Source organism: Pararge aegeria, chromosome 6 (assembly GCF_905163445.1).
Source record: "Pararge aegeria chromosome 6, ilParAegt1.1, whole genome shotgun sequence".
In the NCBI taxonomy this organism is placed as follows: Eukaryota; Metazoa; Arthropoda; class Insecta; order Lepidoptera; family Nymphalidae; genus Pararge; species Pararge aegeria.
Genome location: NC_053185.1, coordinates 6,345,679 through 6,366,939, shown reverse-complemented (window position 1 = coordinate 6,366,939; position 21,261 = coordinate 6,345,679). Strand labels below are relative to the sequence as shown.

General features: G+C 35.5%; 2 protein-coding genes across 2 annotated transcripts; one reads left to right on the top strand and one right to left on the bottom strand.

The window, feature by feature from the left end:
• Positions 1-2,919: 2,919 nt before the first annotated feature.
• Positions 2,920-15,176, top strand: LOC120624777 (L-ascorbate oxidase-like). The gene is made up of 9 exons (XM_039891507.1): positions 2,920-3,204; positions 4,032-4,382; positions 4,816-5,029; positions 5,816-5,979; positions 10,231-10,382; positions 11,330-11,531; positions 12,463-12,660; positions 13,610-13,748; positions 14,586-15,176. Exons 1-9 carry the CDS (start codon positions 3,081-3,083, stop codon positions 14,815-14,817), a joined length of 1,776 nt encoding a protein of 591 aa, XP_039747441.1. The 5' UTR covers positions 2,920-3,080; the 3' UTR covers positions 14,818-15,176.
• Positions 15,177-15,253: 77 nt separating this feature from the next.
• Positions 15,254-19,460, bottom strand: LOC120624270 (granzyme B-like). The gene is made up of 5 exons (XM_039890719.1): positions 19,293-19,460; positions 17,954-18,105; positions 16,346-16,560; positions 15,496-15,651; positions 15,254-15,435 (listed from the first exon to the last, which is right to left on the bottom strand). Exons 1-5 carry the CDS (start codon positions 19,458-19,460, stop codon positions 15,254-15,256), a joined length of 873 nt encoding a protein of 290 aa, XP_039746653.1.
• Positions 19,461-21,261: the final 1,801 nt, after the last annotated feature.

Genomic DNA, 21,261 nt, shown 5'->3' with positions numbered 1-21,261 from the left:
CATTTTTTGAAATAAAATGAATTATCTTAAAATACGTAGCTACGGTTAAGCAGTGATTTCAGACTGGGCTCAGAATGCAATGCTTAGTACCTAGTGAATTGATGTTACGCAAAGTTTTGATACACTTTACGAGTTTCATTCGGTATCGTTTTTTTAAAGTATAACATTGCATAAACTAAACTAAGAGCATTTTGTATTTTTAATAATTATACTATATTCGCAATTGCCTATGATACATTCGCAAACGGGTTTCAGGTTATGCTTATTCCTCGTAGCTCAGACGCCCGGACACGCGTTGGGCCTCAAGGTGCCGGAGTGGCGACAGCATACAAGTAAACGAAACGTTGATGAGCTATCAGGTAGACAGATAGAGGACATCAAATAATTTGCAGGGAGCTACTGGATGCAAACGCCACCAGATCACGAAATTTGGATAACTCTAAGAAATACTTAGGTTCAACAGTGGACGTCAATTGGTTGTTGATGACGATGCTAGTTGAGCTAGATTAAGTGTCGGGAACATAGACTTTATACTATTTCAAATGTTGAAGGGCTTCTCCGATATCCATCTTAGACTAGATCATCTTATGTGTCTAACAAGTAATGTACTATTGCAAACGAAATGGAACGATACCAGACCTGCCGTAGAGTAAGTAGAGCGTGATTGAAGTGATGTGTATATAAAATATATAAAAAAAGGGTCTATAATGTTTAAAAATGTAATAATGGTACTACTGTAACTTATATTTGCAATTTTAAGTGATAATTATCAAAAAACATAAATTGAGATATTTTGAATTAGAGATTCAAAAAATACAAGCAAGTACATCAAAGTATAGTAACAAAAAATCGCGGATACGTAGAACTCCAAAAAAACAGACAGGACATTTTTTACGAAAAAACCAAATCGTGCAATACAAAATACAATACAAATACCAAATAAGCTACAAACATCTTACCAAAAATCAATACATGGTATAATAATAATGTTACTTTTTTATAATGGCAAAAACCCAAACACAAAACAATTTTACAGATTTAAAATTAGAATGTTCCGCAATGTAAACTTCTTATTATCTGCATTCCTTTATGTTTTGTGTGCAATAAAGTATTTTTTTCTTCCTGTTGTTCTTTCTCTTCTGATATTTAGAATTTTATACTGCACCTGCATTAACCTTCAGGTCTGCTTAACTATTTCCTATTTCGACTTCAATGTGTCGGGATCCAACATGCCAGTCTTAGTGAGTACGCATTAACCTAATATAAAAATAAGGAAAGCTGTGCGCAAGACTTTAAATCTTTAGGAATCTTAAACCTCCCATGTATATATTATATAAACCCATATTGGAAATAGCTTAATTCGTGCGAAAGCAGCCTCAGTATTTCCTACGTTATCATGAGCTGCGGCGAAATCGTAATTATCGTAATCGTAATCGTAATTTGCTCTAATAAAAATCAAATTAAAAATTGCATAGTTCTGGTCCAAATACAATGTGCATTCGAATTAAAAAAAAAGGTTATAACGTATTCATATATACCTTTAAAAATATTGAAATAATAAAACTTATTACACAGGTAACTATTTTTTAAAGTAATGAAATATTATAATTTTAATTATTAATTGGTCTACCCCTCTACTTCCCCAATTGCGGCTCCCTAACAAGTTTTCATTACAACTGATTTTTATTATTTTGATATTATAATGAACAATGTATAAGTAACGTATTAAAAATGTAAAATGCAAATTAATTGTAATTGAAATCCTGGCACACTTCCTGGAGGATGCTATGGCTAGAGTTACAAAATCTTTTCCGAAATAATACGTGCCTGGGTACCAAAGAAATCGATATTCTCGCCGAATAAGTGCGACGCACTGCAGTATCAGGGAAATTTCCGTATGCGTCATTATATTGCACCCTTATGGAACTAAAAGACTCTATAATAATAACAAATTCCCGTTGCATTTGTCTGGTCGAATGCGCAATTCTCAACACTGCAACCTTTTGGAACTGAAAGACACCCTATCCCTACTAATATTATAAATGTCAATATAAGTTTGTTTGTTACGCTTTCACGCCAAAACTACTAAACCGATCATCATGAAACTTTGTACACATATTCTTGGAAGTGTTAGAAGTAATATAGAATACTTTTTATCCCGACATTAAGCTCGGTTCCTTTGAGAGAGGGGATGAAAGTGTTTGACGATTTCCACCATAACTCCGACAAATTATAACTGATTTAAATAATTATTTTTGCACTATAGAGGTTGTAATATGTGTTTAATTTTGCCTAAACTTTGTGTAGATCTGATGAATGTGGTTGGAGATAGAGGACAGAACTCCTCAGCGGACAGCAGCAAACCCCTCATTTAAGGTTTAGCATACTGAATACAAACTGCCACACACGCAGACGAAGTCGCGGGCATCAGCTTGTAATAATATATACTTAACCCGTCGCAATTATCTGTTCGAATGAGCAATTCTCAAACTACCAAAAAAGCTTTGTTACAACTTTTGACAAAAGTTAGTTTCTCTCAGACTAGCCAACGTTAAATATATTTTAAATTTACCTACACTAAATACATGATTTCCATAAATCAGTAGGCACAAAGTTTGTTCTTTGTTCTTCTTTACCATAATAATATTATAAACTGGATTGTCTAGAATGCGATATATATACAATCTTATATTGAATATAATAACCCTTACGTCTAAATAATTATGATAATGTTTGCGAAGTTTGAGTTACTAATATAAAATTGCGAAAATGCCTTAATTGGGCAAACAAACTGCGACTGTATCGTCATATATTTATGGTACATTTTTGAACAGCGACTATATTGTAAAGTCTGATCTCAGCATTCTAAGTGAAAATGCCTTTGCCTTGTATAGCCAGTTTTACTCAACAAACCATTGCAAGCGGGCCGTATTTTTGTTAACATCTAAATTTATGTTCACTCGATTTATAAGCCTCAACATATCCAAGTGTATATGTGTATGTATAATGTTTAGAAACACAAAGTAATCGATTATTATTATCTATTACTATAGTATCGTTTTACCACGTAAATAAAAAAAATGAAGTTGTTAATTTTAAGTCTATGTATTATTGCTAATTTAAGCAATAATGGAAAAGCTTCTCTGGAAAGTTTTATGCCGACTAAGGATAACATGATATTGGCTGACACAACAAAAGGATCAGGTACGTCATTTGTATACTTTACCATAACTTCAATACTTTAGAAGATTTTATATTCTGAACTACGTGTTGGTGATGGAATGAATGAATGCCGTTTTTAATTCACATCTGTAATTTCATACATACTCGCATCGGTAAATTATACCTTTAAGGCTTTTTTATAATAAAAGTAACCTTGAATTGAAATTGATGTGCTATTTTACAATACGCTAATTTGGATGTTTTAAATACGCTAACTTAAATTGACATATTGTCTTCTGATTAATAAACTATTAAGTTCTTTTCTAGATAAATTGTCTGAGAAAGTTAAATATATCAAAAATTGTTAATAGATATCATAATTTATAGACCTTACAATAATTTAAATGGTTTTGAATAATCATCACTAGTGATGAAAAAATTCATCACTAGTGATGATTTATACTTTAGAAATCAGCCAAAGTTTGTTTATAGAAAAAAATATTCTATAAGATTTGATGCTGTATTTACATTTACCTAACTCGATTTATTTTAAGGTAAACTTTTTCAGGTTTGCTTAAATTAACTTATCGGTAACTGGTATGCGTTATATAGTGTTTATGTATGCATTAACTTTCATTTTGTTTATGTAACTAATCAATGATGATCATAGTAATTTTAAATAATGACTCAGTCATTATTGTAAAAGTGCTAGTAAAAGTATATGCTGTCAACTGCTGTCTACGTGATTTCGAATTAGTCTGAAAAGTTAAAGATCGGACGGATTATCGAATAAGACCTTCAATTTTTGTAGAAACAATAAAATTATTTATTTACTCAATGTAAGTTACTCAATCACAAACATATTTCAGACAAATCATGCAGCCGACCTTGTAAATTCAACGTAAAGCCGCGCCGGTGCACTTATGATTTTGAAATTAGTCCATCTATTGAAGAAAACGGAAGGCCAGCACTTACAATTAACAACCTTACTCCAGGCCCCGCTATCCGAGTTTGTTTACATGACATTGTCATAGTCAAAGTGAAGAACAAAGTCCCCAATCAAGATGTCACGTTACACTGGCATGGAGTGGAGCAGAAGGGGACTCCATACATGGATGGTGTTCCTATGATAACACAGTGTCCTATAGTATTCGGATCTACTTACGAATACGCCTTTATTGCTTCTTCTCCGGGGACTTTCTTCTATCATACGGATTCAGGTGAATAAGAATTATGTTATTTATTTTTGCGCGCGTTCTGCCAAAACACTGTCGTAGTCATTTGGATTTCGAAGCCAGATTTAAGTACTGCAGCATAAAAAGTTGTACATTAGAATTCAAAGATTTGGCTTGACTTGAATATCATGCAAGAAAATCGAGGGGATTGTTGAGATTTTGTTTGTGTTAGCAGACTAAGTTAGAGCGTGGTTACCTCGATGCCTATTTACTCATGATTTGAAGGTACTCACACTAAAGGTGCCGAAAGGGTGAAAAATAGAAGCCCATCTTTGCGGTGCATCTTAGATATGAGGAAGTAAAGCGCTTCTTACGTGTCTATGAGACCACGTAAGGCTTAAGGTCCTTACGATGCCTCGCGGCTTTTACCATCGAAAAACCAAATGAGCATCTTACTGATATGTTTCAAACGTTCCAGTTTCTCACCAAAGCGATGGCGTGTACGGATCCCTCATCGTCGATCAACCTCAGCCCTTAGAACCCCATGCTTCACTATACGATTATGATAGAAGCGAAGAACATACTTTGATGGTTGGTGCAAAATTTAATGAGCTACTTACTGGACATCTTGAAGGTGTGAACCAAATTCGACCTGATAACCTCTCTGTGAACGGTGATGAAATGGATACTAAGTAAGTGATACTATACGAGATTAAAAATAAGATGGTAAATATAGAATATAATTCGGTTTATAGTTTGTTGATGAAATCTTGCACTGTCTTCATTATAAGGTCGTGAAACTTTTTTCTGACAGCCGACTGGCGCAGTAGACAGCGAGCCTGCTTTCTGATTTCAAGGCCGTGGGGTCAATTCACACAACTGGAAAATGTTTGTGTGATGAGCATGAATGTTTTTCAGGGTGTTTATTTGCATATTCAAAGTATTTCTGTATAATATTATATTCATAAAAATATTCATCAGCTATAACACAAGCTCTGCTTGTTTTGGGGCTAGATGGCGATGTGTTTAACTGTCGTAGAATATTTATTTATTTATTTTGTTGTTTTCTGATTAAGTACTTTATGATTGGACACTTTCATTTGGATGAGGTATTATAGTTTTGACTCCAGATACTTTGTATGTTGATGTAGGGCCTTCCTGGGGGGATAGTGTAGGCTATGTTGGATTATTACCCACTCAAATGCATAAGGGGGTATCGCTAGCTGAGTTGCGGTTATATCCCATAGAGTTTGCATGAATTAGTTTACCGGCAATGATTAGGTATACCGAGGGGTTTTAGTTGGTAGAAGTCCGGTATAACTTCATTAACTGCCGGTAGCAAGAGATATCCATGACGATTTCTTCAGGACCATAAACGCTTTCGAAAATAACCAAGTTCTTAAGTAACTATTACTTATGTCATACAATTGCAAATAGCAGAGTTCTAAAATATAGAGCGTTGTATGAAACTGTTGCAGGATCTTCGTGATGCAAGGATACGGATACCGATTGCGACTCATTAACGCAATCGCTCTAGAATGCCCTTTGCTCATCAATGTGGAACGACACCCGATGACGATCATAGCGAGTGACGCTAATCCTCTGCAGCCAGTCATTACAGATGCTGTTCGACTTTATCCAGGTATACTTATAATTTGGATCTTCATTTCGTAGTAGTACCTACTAGAAACCGTATTTAAATTATCATTAAATAATATATTCAACGAAAGAAATGGTAGTGTAATTAAATGTAATACTAATATATAAAGCTGAAGAGTTTGTTAGTTTACTTGAACGCGATGGTCTCAGTAACAACTGGTCCGATTTGAAAAATTCTCTCAGAGTAGGATAGCCTATTTACCGAGGAAGGCTATAGGTGATATATTGTCATGCTAAGACCAATAGTAGCATAGCACCAATAAAGAATGTTTCAAAATCGGGTTTTTCCCTTTGAGAGTTTTCGCTGCGTGCGCTACGTAATTAGTTAAAATTTCGATAAAATCATGTACGACAAAGTTGTTCCGCTTTAGAAGTTCTCAAAGATTTTTATACGCGAGGGACCGCTAGTTAATCACAAAGGAAGGGATAGTCTTAAGCTCTAAATGTCGTAAGGAAGCAGTTTCATATTTATGTGCTGCCGGTATTATTGAACACGTGTTGCGTGATTTATTCTTACCGTCTATTTATTTGGTAGAGCCTATCGAACCATGGTTTGGAAGTGACTCTCACTTCAAATAGATAGAAATATATCTTAGGTCATATGACCTACAGCGGTGATAGCCCAGCTTGACTTCACTTTCGGAGGGCCGAGTTCGAATCCCAGCACGCCCTCTAACTTTTCAAAGTTAGAGGGCGCGCTGGGATCTACAAGATATCATTTGCTTCAACGGTAAAGGAAAACTTACTGAGGAAACCTGCATGCCAGAAATTTCTGAAAAATGCTCTGAAATGAAATGCACATACAGAATTATTAAGTAGGTACATTACCCGGCATTAGGGGCGATTACTCTAAAAGCGGTTACATTAATATAGTGAAAGGAGAAAGGCAATTCCATTTCAGAGTTAAGGTCATGGTAAACCGGTTTCACTGTTTTCATTTCACTTTCTACACGATTGCCGGACGCAAGACTGCTTGAGTCAAGTAGTTAAACTTAAACCGTATCATTTATACAGATCATTTACTCAAATTGTTTGCACGCTTTGAAAAGCGGCACTTCTATGTCATATTTTACACGTAATGTACGCATTAAAAGTGCCATCTATCTGCCATCTATGTGCCTATTTGAATAAATCAATATTTGACTTTGACTTGACTTTGTCTTTGATTTCTTTGGATGTCACTCCGGAACATTAAATAGCTTAGCGGCACGTCTTTGTCAACTTGCCACGGCCGAAGCCTCCCACCAGACCAGACCAGAAAAAATTAAAAAATTATTAATTCCCAAATTGTCTTTGCCTTGAATCGAACCGGCGACCTCCTACTTAAGTTCACAGCGCTGACCGTTGCGCCAGGGACGACTTCCGACATCAAACTGCCTTATTAAAAGGTTACTACGTACTAGAATTTTCAGAAGTGAACGTCTTCGGAAGCTAAACCGGAAGAAGATCACCAGTAGCCCTTAATCGAATCGTCGACTTTCCCTCTAATTGCTTATTAGTGTCAATAAGTAACTTTTCGAAGTTTCTTTGCAAATGAAAGTTGCATAAAAGTGAGAATAAAATTTATTGGGAACTGCTGTGTTTTCTCTCAATGGTGTTAAAATAATATTACATAATCCACAAAAGGCACAAATTAACACATTACCAAAAGCAAGTAATAAATCTTCTATATTATGTAGTTACTGACTTTGTTTTAGTATGAGTTATATAAATGGCGGACATTTCTAATGATTTGGTTTGTTTGATTTCGGACATTACCGATTCACGTCTGCAAAACTATCAGATCCATGGTTACGAATATTAAACTTAATCTATATATATACCAATCTATCTATACATAATACTAGCTGACCCGCGCAACTTCGTCTGCACCGAAACGGTTATGAGAGGTTTTAATGCCTTAAAAAAACCTAAAGTGGACCCACTTTATTTCCAAACTATGTTATTCGCGGCCGGGCGGCCCGCTGCTTTTTTCTTGCTTATTGCGTTTCTATACCCGTCGCAACTTCTAAGCGATAGGTCCAATTTGAATAATTTTGAGGTGGACAGACGACATAAAGAGCGTCGCAGGTAGCTGCTGGATCGGAGCGGCACAAAACCGTGGAATTTAGAACTCCCTTCAGACAGACCAATGCCCAGGACTGGACGTCTTTCGGTTGATATGATGATGATGATGGTGATCACAATGGCGGCGTGTATTGTCCAAGTATATTTATTTATTTAAATAAACTTTTACATGAATCTTTTTAAAAGTCATTTGAAAAACTATTTTTTATGTATGTAGCGTTATAGTATGTAGTTTATTATAATTATATGTATGAACAATATATATTATATATAATAATAATATGTGTTGTATTAGAATTTATACCATGTATGTAGTGTAGTTTGCAATATTTTTATGTAGGTAGAAATTTTTATTGCCGCACCAACCCGTTCCTTACATAAACTACTATCGCCAAAGGTTGTCTGGGAGAGATCGCTTAAGCGATAAGACCGCCTTTGCACACCTAAACTAGTTTTTTATTGTTTTTTATTTGTAAATGTGTTTCTTTGTATTTTGTTTTTGTGTGTGCAATAAAGAATTTAATAATAATAATAATGAATAAACATGAGATAATTATCAATAAGTTACTTTCGCTACATTCTAACACGTGCTTCGTCCATATCGTTCGTCGTACATATGGTATCTCATTAACGACTTTTAATAATTCTTCCACCTCTAGAAAGCTACATTTGTAGGTACCGTAGGCTTTAATTTATTTTCAGCCAGACATAATAGTATTTACTATTTGTAGGTACATAATAGTCTACTAAAGATTTATTTATTTATTTATTTATTAAACTCTTTATTTGTATACCACAACATTAATTGTTTCTGTTTTTGTTATATTTTAAACATATTTAAAATATAACAAAAACAGAAACATATCGAAAGAAGTAGTAATACAAAAGGCGGCCTTATCGCTTAATAGCGATCTCTGCCAGGCAACCTTAGAATTAGAAAAAAAAAGAAGAGGAGAAGAGACTGTTGGTGGTACAAATATTAAAATACATACATGCGAATAACTACATGCTAATACATAAACTAGTGTACACAAAAAGATAAAAATTAAATAATATAATTAATAAATAAAAATAAACTAATATATATAATAACAACACTTACATATTTAAATACTATAACATACAATAAATGAGTAAGTATATACATACTATTAAAAGTCGTTAACAATATAATGGGCCTTAACTGCTCTTTTAAATATCGCCAGTGATTTGGATCGTCGTATGCTCAATGGAAGCGCATTCCACAGTTCCACAGCTCGTACGCTAAACGAACGCTTATAAAATATTGTCCTATGATAAGGCATACACAGCGTCAGCGCACGGCACGATCTTAAATAAGATTGCTCACCAAGAAAAGTGAACTTCTCTTTTAAATACGAGGGAGTTTTTAGATGAAATAACACACAGTACAGAAGTGAAAGTACATGCATATCCCGGCGACGACGAATAGGAAGCCACTTGAGTTTTTGTCGAAATTCGGAAACATGGTCATATTTGCGAAGGCCAAATATGAACCGAATAGCAAGATTTTGAAGACGCTCAAGTTTATTAAGCTGATCCTCGGTCAGATTAAGAAAGATCTTAACTATAATAACTTATATCTGAGATAGATATATTCTATTTAAAGAAATATATACAAAAAGAACAATGATATAGTTTAGGATATTAAAATGTAAAGTTTGAAATATTAAGCGAATTCGGCGAAGTTTAAGTCTATGAGTAAGGTACCTGTTTACACACACATTGATATGCACACATATTAAAACTAATTAGTTGTTTAAATATTATTTGTCACGTTTATATGAAAATTAAATAAAGTTATTAGAAGTTATAATCATTTCTTAAAACTAGTTCTCCTTTGTTAGTTAAGAATATCTTGACAAAAAAACCCAATTCTTCACAATGTTTTGCCCGACCCGGGAATCGAACCTCGTCATTTTAAGTATTCCTTTTATTATCATTATGAAATGCCGGCAGTGTTCTTCGATAAAGCTCGTTTTTGTCATCATCATTCTCATATAAGCTAACATTAGCGAAGTTTCCTGGCTAAATACACTGATTGCGCTTGTGAAATGTGATTGAAACGTAATGGGGTTTCTTATTAAAAAAAACAATTAATTTTAGAAAAAGTTTTGTCTTTATATTTCCTCTTGTGTCTATATTTCAGGAGAGCGTATGGACGTGGTGGTTAGGACGGATCAGCAGAGCGGTGGGTACTGGGTTCGGGTCTCCGGCGAAGGTGTTTGTGAAGGGTTAAGTGCTCATGCAATGCTTCTGTATTCCGGATTTAATTACACTACCATGTTGGAACAAGGCCCGGTAAGTTTATTTCCTTTATCGTGATAATAACATCGTGACAACGGGATCTGAGAACCGCTCTGGGGGCGGGCAATGGAGAGAGCTATGCTCGGAGTGTATTTTCGTGATAACTAATGAATATTTCTATGAATAATATACATAAATACTTATAATACACAGATAAACAATAGAATCATGTTCATCACACAAACATTTTCCGTTTGTGGGAATCCAGCCATTGACTCAAAAGGCAGGCTCGCTGCCTACTGCGGCAAACACCGTTGTCATAATGTTACGACCTTATTTAAGGAATAACAGCCGAACTTCTGTTTCGTGTCACGAAAGTTAATACAGTGGGCAGTTATGATGGGGTATGAGTGGGGGTTTAGGGTAGACATAGGACTGAGTTGGTACTTAAGTTACACTTATTATTGTGTTCCATCATAGTATACATTCATCATAGTGTAACGGAATTACCAAATATTGTTGAAGGGTGCAAAAGGAACCTTGTAAAAATATTAAATGAAGCAGCAAACTATTCTATTCTAAGTGTTTAGTTATGACAAGGGTTGTCATTGACGATCAAAGACCGACGCGTGCATAGTACCTACACTACGCGATGCGTACCTAATAATGTGACAGGAGCCACTTGATTTTACTTTTGCATGTAATGTTAGGGCTGTATCTAATTTCTTTCAGTAAGGCAATGGTTAACTCAAAAACTTTTAGCGTTTCGGTTTCACAGATAGTGCACGTCCAAAGCCTCTGAAGTATTATTTCGGTTTTCATTTACACGTTTCATATAAAAGAGTAGAAGTTTAAAAAAAAAAACTACCATTGAACTTTACAGTAATAGTTATTTTTTTTTAACTAAAACATTAATTTATGCTTTATGAAATTTATACAGCGCTCCTTGGTGGACTAACATAGCACATAAAATGTAATAAAAGCTTGCTTTTTGTTTTCAGAATCCAGAATCGGAAACCAACTATGATACAATAACTGATAGCCAACACTTACCTTCCCTTCGAGAAGCATCTCCCGTTCCCAGCGTGAAGTCTGTATATTTGAGTATAGACAAAAACTCGCCAAAGTTCAAGGACGCTGATATCGATTTCAGCTATCGCAGCGATGCAATGTCAAAGAAGCCGTTTTTCCCTGCAGTGTTATGTAAGTTTCTTAACCCGACCAGAGAAGAGTTAGGATAGCATTTGACTGCAGTAAATCATCATCTTGGCCTATTAACGTCCTACATTAAAAATGCTATGTTGTTCTTTTACATTATGTCTCGTGGTAAGGACTGTTTGTATATTGTACCGTATAGGTACAATATCTGGTAATAGTAGATACAAAACATTAGAACCGCGTACATCCTTAAGGTAACTCGCAGCCCCCGCGTGGTTCATAATATTTTGGTTGGAATAGCGCTTCAATATATAGTAACATTTAATGGTATGTTCTACTTTGTCCTATCATATCATTCATCATTATCATATCATCATATCAACCCATTACCGACAATATTCGACGGCCATTTGACGGCCGATTAGCTGTTTGCGATTTTCAGTTTGCTGCTTTCTGAGTACACATGGCCGTGGGTTCGATTCCCACATCTGGAAAATGTTTGTGTGATGAGCATGAATGTTTTTCAGTGTCTGGGTGTTTTTATAAGTATTTATGTATATTATTCATAAAAATATTCATCAATCATCTTAATTCTTAGTACCCATAACACAAGCTACGCTTACTTTATGGCTATATGGCGATGTGTGCGTTGTCGTAGTATATAAATTATTATTATTTTTAATTATTATTATTAATACAAGGCACGGGTCTCCTCCCACAATGAAGAGGTTAGTCCACCACGCTGGCCCAGTGCGGATTGGTGGACTCCATACACCTTTGAGAACATTATGAACTCTCAGGTATGCATGTTTCCTCACGATGTTTTCCTTCACCGTTTAAGCCAGTGATATTTTAATCGCTTAAAACGCACATAACTTAGAAAAGTTAGTTAGTCCGGCCCCCCAAAATTAAAGTCGAAGTCCTATCCACTGTGCTATCACCGCTATATAATCTTATTCTTAATGTTTTTTTTTAGCGTCAGTGAAGAGCGTGGTTCAGATTAACGGAAAGAACTTCCTGTATCCCGATGCACCATACCTTCTTAAGCCTCGTGACGTGCATCCTAATATTATCTGCAATGTAGGAGAGGAAAATGAACAAATGGAGCCGCAATGTTTACAAGTATTGAAGGCGCAAGCAAATGAAGTGATTGAACTCGTTTTAGGAAACGAAGGTAGATGAGATTTTCTTTAAACAATGTATACCTTTTTCTACATAAAGTACATTAGGTAGATCTTCCTAATGTACGGGAGCTATGATGATACGCTCGACCGTAACATTAGTAAGATTTTGCTCCGAGCGGGCGATAGTCCTCGCGGTCCGAGGTCCGAGCATTCATCTTTGAAAGTTGCATATATGGTGAATTTTGTGAAAACTTCGTTAGCGCGATGCAGGATCTTTGTGGCGCCATCTAGTTTGGTAATGTGGAGACCGCTGCAGTCTCGATGCCTATGTTTCCTACCAACGTTTTATTATTCAATCACGTCAAACTACGATTTATATGGAAGCTAAACAGTATTGTCAGATGATCTATGGAAATACATATAATAATAGGTCTTAAATAGGTCTTCAGAAAACGATGTTTTCTTTTATAGTCATTATTCACGAGCAAAGCAGAAAGCCGCCGCCAGGTTCTGTTAAATATCATGCAAGCAGCAATTTCAGTTTTAAAAGAACTGTAAACTAGGCAGTCCTATTTTATTAAATAAGTTATAAAAAACTTTTTATGGAAAAAAAAAGGTTTGGTTATTTTTTTTTTGTTAAAAAGAGCTACAGAATGGTCATCACAATCATCATCACAACTCTCCTCTACTCCCACCCACAATGATAAGGGGTAAAGGCAATTGTCAACATTACAAAGATAACATTATGGATAACTCTCAGGCATGCAGGTTTAAGCCTATGACAACATTACGGATAACTCTCAGGCATGCAGGTTTCCTCACGATGCTTCCATTAATCGTTAAAGCAAGTGACTTATTAATTGCTTAAAACGCTCATAACTTAGAAATTTAGATGTGCGTGCCCGGATTTGAACTCGGCTCCCCGAAAGTGAAGACGAAGTCCTACCCACGGGTCTACCCTGAAAGGTACTTACTAATCATAAAATATACAATTTCTAGGTTTCAACACCAATGACTCCTACACATTCCATATGCACGGCCAGAAAATGCAAGTTATTGCCACATGGCAAAATCCCAAAAACGTTCCAGTCTCTAAGTCTGAGATCTACAAACTGTATAGTGAAGACATTGTCACAAGGTATTTGTAATCATCATTAAATAAATAAATAAATAAATATACATCGCCCTCAAGGCCCAAAGTAAGCATAGCTTGTGTTATGAGGTCTAAGATGACTGATAAATATATATTTTTTTAATAATATACATAAATACTAATAATACCAAACATTTGCCAGCTGTGGGAAATGTTGGAATCGAACTTACAGCCTTGGACTCAGGATTAGAAAGCAGGGTCGCTGCCCACGCGTCAATCGGCTGTCATCATTATCTGACGATGATGAATCCATCACCGGCCCACTACAGGGCACGGGTCTCCCATAATGAGAAGGGGTTAGGGCCCTAGTCCACAACGCTGGCCCAATGCGGATTGGTGGACTTCACACGCCGCTGAGAACATTATCGAGAACTCTCAACAAGCAGGTTTCTTTAAGATGTTATCCGTCCCCGTTGAAGCAAGTGATGTTTTAATTACTTAAAACGCACATAGCTTAGAAAAGTTAGAGGTGCGTGCTGGGATTCGAACTCCTCTCCCCTGGGCTATCACCGCTTTAATCAAAAATAATTTATTTCTGGAAAAGGCCTCTATCTACGGGGTGGTCTGTCTAGTATTACCACGCTGAGCACACGGGTTTGTGATCGCAGTAGGTAATGGTAGTAGTACGGAAGATGATGCCCGTTCTTCGTTATAAAACCTTAGTCGCCTCGTACGACACTCGCGTGAAGAGGCGGGATAGTGACAGCAGTATTCTGATCTGCCAACACCTCACTGAAGATTAGAAGCGCTTTAAATTATTCCATTTCTAAAAATTTCAAAATAAATTGTATCATGTGTTGTTAATTACATTTTTTGTTCCAGAAATGAACGGAACCCACCGCTTAAAGATACATTCGTTGTACCAAATAAAGGTTTTACTGTTGTGAGATATACACCGATATATGGAGGAAGTTGGCTCCTGGAATGCAGATCCTGTTCTACTATACTACCAGTGGCAATACTCATTAATGTTCCTATATCAATACCTAAATTAGTTATTGATGCTTTGCCTAGCTGCGGGAATTATAGACCAGCTGATCTTTTACTTAACTAAGAATTATTTAAGTTATTTATATAAGGACTGATAAAATATAACTTGTAAATATTACTGAGAGAAGAAAGCGACGAAATATCTGGAGTGATATTTTTCTTTTTTAATTAAATAAAATTTGAATGCGGCGGGGGACTGATAGCTTGGAAAAAAATATAGTAACGGGCTTTACCGAAAAAGGCAAAAGACCTAGACCATCGGCTGTCCATCTCGTTGGGCCCCAAAGAGATGGGCAGACCAGTTGAAAAAATCAAATTAGTGCCGCTTCTATCAAATTGGCAAAATGGCCTCCAACAGAAGCCGATGGATTACCAAGTTGACATCTCACCAGGACCACGATCTTCAGTGATAAAGGAACGATCAGAGAGAGAGAGAATGGTAGGATATGTAAATAAAAATCGATTGTGATTTAATTTATTTTATAAAGAATAAAAACACGTTAAAACTTAATATGTGCGTTAATGAAGTCAATATATTTTGATATTTTTGTATAAACAGTCGGAGCTCCTTTATCACCACATGGAGTCATACCCCATGATACTACTCCCCTTACTACAGGTATCTTTTCCTCATCATCCACTGTTTGTTCAACTGTATTATTATCATCTTTTTTACTGCCATCATGCATATCATCATTTACATCATCATATAAAACTTCAGATTCTTCAATCCGATGATCCATTTTGTTTTTAGGGACCATTTGGATAAGAGGTCCGCCTGAATCACCCCCACAAGCAGCGACCCCTCCGGTAATAGGTCCAGTGCAGATATTAGAATCTTTGTTTAGAGGGTTATATTCATAAGCATCTTTTATTTGGTCAACGGCTTTACGACATTCTAAAACAAAAACCATCATCGTCATTATAATTATCATTTAGCAGCCCCCTACAGGGCAGGGGTCACCTCGCAAGAGAAGTGAGAATGGTATTGACCGTAGTTCACCAGGCTGGCCCAGTGCGGGTTTTTGGACTCCACATGCTTTCCTCAGAATGTTTTTATTCTTGGTTAAAAAGAGTAATATTTTAATTCATAATCATCATCGCATCAACCTACTACCGGTCCACTACAAAGCACGGGTCTCCTCCTACAATGAGAAGGGGTTAATGCCGTAGTCCAGCAGGCTGGCCCAGTGCAGGTTGGTGGACTCCAAACGCCTTTGAGAACATTATGTAGAACTCTCAGGCATGCAGGTTTCCTCACGATGTTTTCCTTTACCGTCAAAACAATTGCTATTTTAATTGCTGAAAACGCCCATAACTTAGAAAAGTTAGAGGTGCGTGCTGGGATCCAAACTCGGCCCCCGAAAGTGAAGTCGAGCTCCTACCCACGATGTGACACTTCAATATTTTAATTGCTTAACCTAAAATATAAAAAGGCGGACATAGCTCAAAAAAGTTGGGGTACATGCCGGTCGAACCTCGGTTCTTCCGAAAGGGTGGCCGTAGCTAAAATCACTAGGCAATCATCGATTATGTCACTCATGTAATATTATTATTTACTTCTATTGTACTTTTGGTAAGTTTTTACTTACGATCAAATGGCATATAAGTAACTTTGACTTCTTGCAATCCATTTGGAAGATCTGGTATGAATATAGTCGTCTTTAACACGCCCCAACCGGCCAATATCAGTGAGTCGTCATTACTTATTTTATGGTTAAACGGAAGATTTATTGGCTGCACTTCATCTGTGAATATGAATGGGTCTTTCACCCGAAGTACTGCAATATCATGCGGGCCGATTCCTCTAAAAGTAAAATTCTTGGTAAGTAAGGTAGCTTATCTTAATAGAAATTCTTAGATAAATTTGCCAGCAGCGTCGTATTAAAACTAATAATCTTCACCATCGTTATAAGCCTAATAACCTCCCACTCTTGTGTACAGCCCTCTTGTCTCCAAAGTGTGAGGTTTTTAGAGCATAGACTCACCACACTGCGATTTGTTCTATTTAAATTATTTGGATTATTATTAGTAACAGGTAATAACCGGGACCGGTGACTTAACGTGCTCGACATGCACGGGAGTGGACACCCCCAATTTCGTAACTTCATGTTGGTAGAGAGAAAAACCTAAAAGAAATATAAACTCTAACCGGGAATCTAACCCAGGGCAATTTTATCCGCAGACGAATCAGACCAACAAAAAATTAGTTAAAATAATTCATTATTGTTAAAATATAGATAGATCGATACACTTTAAAATGTACACAAATTCCTTGAATAAATAAAATAAATATAGCTACAAAATTTCACAAACAATGGCATGTAAAGGGAGTCTTCTTGCTTAAGTAATCTATTCCAGATGAGCCTTGGAGAAAGTAATTCAAGAATTTAAGGGATTGCGGCGCAATATACAAAATATAAATTCTATAGTCATAGGATACCAACTATTATAAATATAATAAATTTTATCTAGCAAAATATATATGAAACTTGTCATAATTACCACTGTATAATGAATATTCAATTACAGATCAATAACATTGCTCGGAGCAATAAGTTCGATGTTATGGAATTAAACATTATATGTGTATATCTTATTCAATATATATATTTTTTTAATATGGAATATTTACCTATTGTATAAGGAATGCTCAATTTGTAGATAAATATAATTGATCTGAGCTTTAGTTTCGATGTTGAGAACTTATATATTATATTTATATATACACTTTTATATGTAATTTATTTATATGTAATTGAAAACCGAAATATTACTTCAGAGGCTTTAAAGGTACATTATTTACTGTATCTGAGACTTATCTGTGAAAACGAAACGCTAATAATAATAGTTTTTGAGTAAACCACTGCCAGTTTTACTTAAAGAATTCAGATATAACCCTAACATCACATGCAAAATCAAAATCAAGTGACTCTTTATACAGTCAGAGATATAAAGAGACAGCTTTCTTTGGTACGCGTTGCGTAGCGTTGGTACGATGCGCGTGTCGGTCTTTTATCTTCAATAGGGTTGTCATAAGTAAACACTAAGAATGTTTTGAATTAGTTTGTGTGGACAAAATATGCTTCTTTTGATTTAATTTCCCATCAAGAGTATTTCGTAATTGGGTTAAACGTTATATATTTATATACATAAAATATATATATTAACAAAATATATATGATACTCTAAGTATTTACCCCTTGTACAACGAATGTTCAATTCGTAGATCAATAGGATTGATCTGAGCTCTAGGGCCGATGTTATGGACGTTATGATCTCCAGCAACTGCATCCATTGGCAGCCAGCGAACCAACCATGATTCTTTGGTACAGTGAGCTGCTGTTAACACCTGCAATATGTAAGCATATATCAAACTATAGAATCACTATATAACAGCTTTTATTAAGTTCTTAATTTACTGGTGTTTGAAAACCTCCCTTTTTTATACAGAGAAAATTCCTGACGCATACTACTTCGTTTGGAAAAACGGTGTTGCAAATGTGGGACTTGCACCCACTTAAACTCTGTTTCTCTCTCGACGGACTTATAAGTGAGAGTAACGGATTCACTTGCGTATTCACCGCACTCTCGCCAAGGTTTTGACCCCCCGATGTAAGACTGGTCCCAACGTCGTCGGCATTCTGGTCGCAACCGAATCTTCCAGGGAGGCGCGCAACACACCAAGCCGCCTTCAGAGGCCTGTCATTGGCGCAGCGATTGAGTGCTGTTGTTTTAAGTAAGAGGTACCGGGTTTGATCCCAGACATGGGAATTTATGATTTCTGAATTTCTCTGGTTTCGTATGGTGGGACGCTTCAGCCGAGGCTAGTTGCCACCCCACTGACAAACACGTGCTGCTAAGCGATTTAGCGTTCCGGTACGATATCGCGTAGAAAGTGATTAGGGGCATCGGTTTAATATAGCTGACATACCCCTAACGGGGTAGCCCGTTACCATCTTATATTGCATCATCACTTACCATCAGGTAAGAATAAAGTCTAGGGCTTAAACTTGAAGCGGAAAAAAAATTCGTTATGTAAGTATGGAAAAGCGAACACGGAAAAAGAAAGTTTGGTTTACTTGTGAATGCATAATTAAGAGTAAATGCTAAGTTTCTTTGACAAGTTTTTAACTTGAAATTAGTAGGTAAATTTAGTTTAAGTTTAGTTATAATAATTAATGATTAAGTAAACAACGGACTAACTTATATATATAATACGAAGAAACAAAGAGGCGACAGCCAATTGTTAAGGAATTCCGCTTTAATTTCGGCGAGACGAATTTGAATGCCACCTCTTACTTTTCACCGCATTGTGGGGATACCCGGTAAAGTGGAAAAATTCCCCTCCAATACGACTTATATAAAATAATTTGGGTATGCAGTGCGTTTGAGCATGTATGAAATGCACGCCACTGCATTTCTAGATTGCTGCTTTACTAGACCGGTAATGGTAATACGATGATCATAAGAAGATATTACTTGTATGTAACAACTGATTGCTACAATTAATTTTTAAATTGATAACCGAATGATTACCCATCGTTCATTGAGTATGCTTCCTCCGCATACGTGAAACCGGAGAAATAGGACTCTGCTTTGAAGAGACACTAGGTAGGGATGGCTGTAGGGTTTGGATTCGTGACCACCGATAATTCTCCCTTCCTCTTTATTTTGAGAGTTAGCAGAAGCTGGACATAAAAACATAATATTTATTTAATATAAGTAGGTAGGCTCTATCGCAAAAATAAATCATGAGTGATATTGAAATATAGAAGCTAGTTGTCGATGGCTAGGTTAGCTTACGATCTAGAATCATCACTGGCGTGCATAGAGGGTATGCACAGGGTATGCAGATGATATCAAATGAAGGAAATCTCCAGTATGAGTTATAAATACTCAGGGGTAGGCTTTTTAATAACTTTAAAATGCTTATCCAAATATTTTTAAATGCTTATCCTTAAGGTTTTTATAACTCGTACCTACTGGAGCTTTTTAATTTTATATAATCTTCATACCCTGTGCATACCCTCCACGCCACTGAGAATCTTAAATAGTGAAGTGAAGATCAAACTTTAATCTGAATCGTCATTTATAGAAATATTTAAAGCAGTGTCAATTTCAAAACGAATTTACAGTGTACAGTAATGAATAATCAATTCTTAAATTGTACATGAATAATTAACATGATTTTGTGAAATAATTTTAGCTCCTGTCTCTTACATAAGAGTAAATTCACGTAGCTAATCCAAATGATTTGCCAACAGATTTTTATCAGGCGCGTTATGACGCAGTAAACACAGCCAGTCGTCAAGAAAGTAAATTGTAATAACTAAAACATAGAATGTTTTGACGACTAAACATATTTAAAACATATATAGTTATTAGCTGAAGCTATATTAATAAGCTCAGAAAGTTTAGTAATAGAAACGTATGTTGTCATCGCTTTGGTTTGTTATTAAACAAATAATCTTGTAGCGAATTTCTAGTCTTAAGTTAATTAATCGCAGAAATTACGTTAAACAATTAAAGAAAAGCCAGATGTCGCTACGCTACGTGCATCACTCGTCTATAAAGTAGAAACTAGTGCATCGGTAAGTTTTACTAGTAGAAGGAACTAGAAGTAGAATCCACCCAATTTTGGAAGTCCAACACTTTTGAAAAGAATCATTCTTAAAATAATATTGAATTAATAATTTTGAGGTCTTATTCTTATTATTACATATAAACATGAGACCATCTGCAATGGTGTGTGATCAAGTATTGGCTGATTTCGATCAGACATTATTATCATGATATCATTTCATGCGCATCTCTCACGGTTTACTACAAATTGCTTTGTAATTTGTCCAAAAATTAAAAATTGGGAATTTTGTCGTTTGAAAAACTATTTTATATGTATGTCGTATTATAGTATGTATTTTATTATCATTACATGTATGAATAATATGTATTATTCATAATAATTATATGTGTAGCATAAGAATTATAACATATACATGTAATATTTATATTTAGGTCCAAATTTTAATTGCCACACCAACCCGTTCCTAATTCTACGGCCAAAGGTTTTTAAACCGCTTTAGCGATAAGATCGACTTTGAACACCTAAGTTTTTAAATTTTATCTATTGTTTCTTTTTGTATTTTGTTTTTATGTGTGCAATAAAGAATTTAACAATAACAATAATAATCATTTTCTCACATATTGGATCTGAGAGAATTATTGTTCAAGGTAATAGGCCTAATACTTATTCGCAAATAAATTAAATAAATTAAACGTCACATTATAAAACGAATCGATTACTCAACAAATTCTTAAAAAAGTTCGTATGATAATATTTTAGAATAGAATAGAATAGAAAAACTTTATTGCAACACCACACAATAGAAAAACACAAGGAAAGTAGACTTTGTGCTAGAGTGCGAAGGCGGACTTATCACTAAAAGTGATATTATATTTATTTATTTACGTAAGCAGATACATTACCTGTTATTATAAAGTTAAA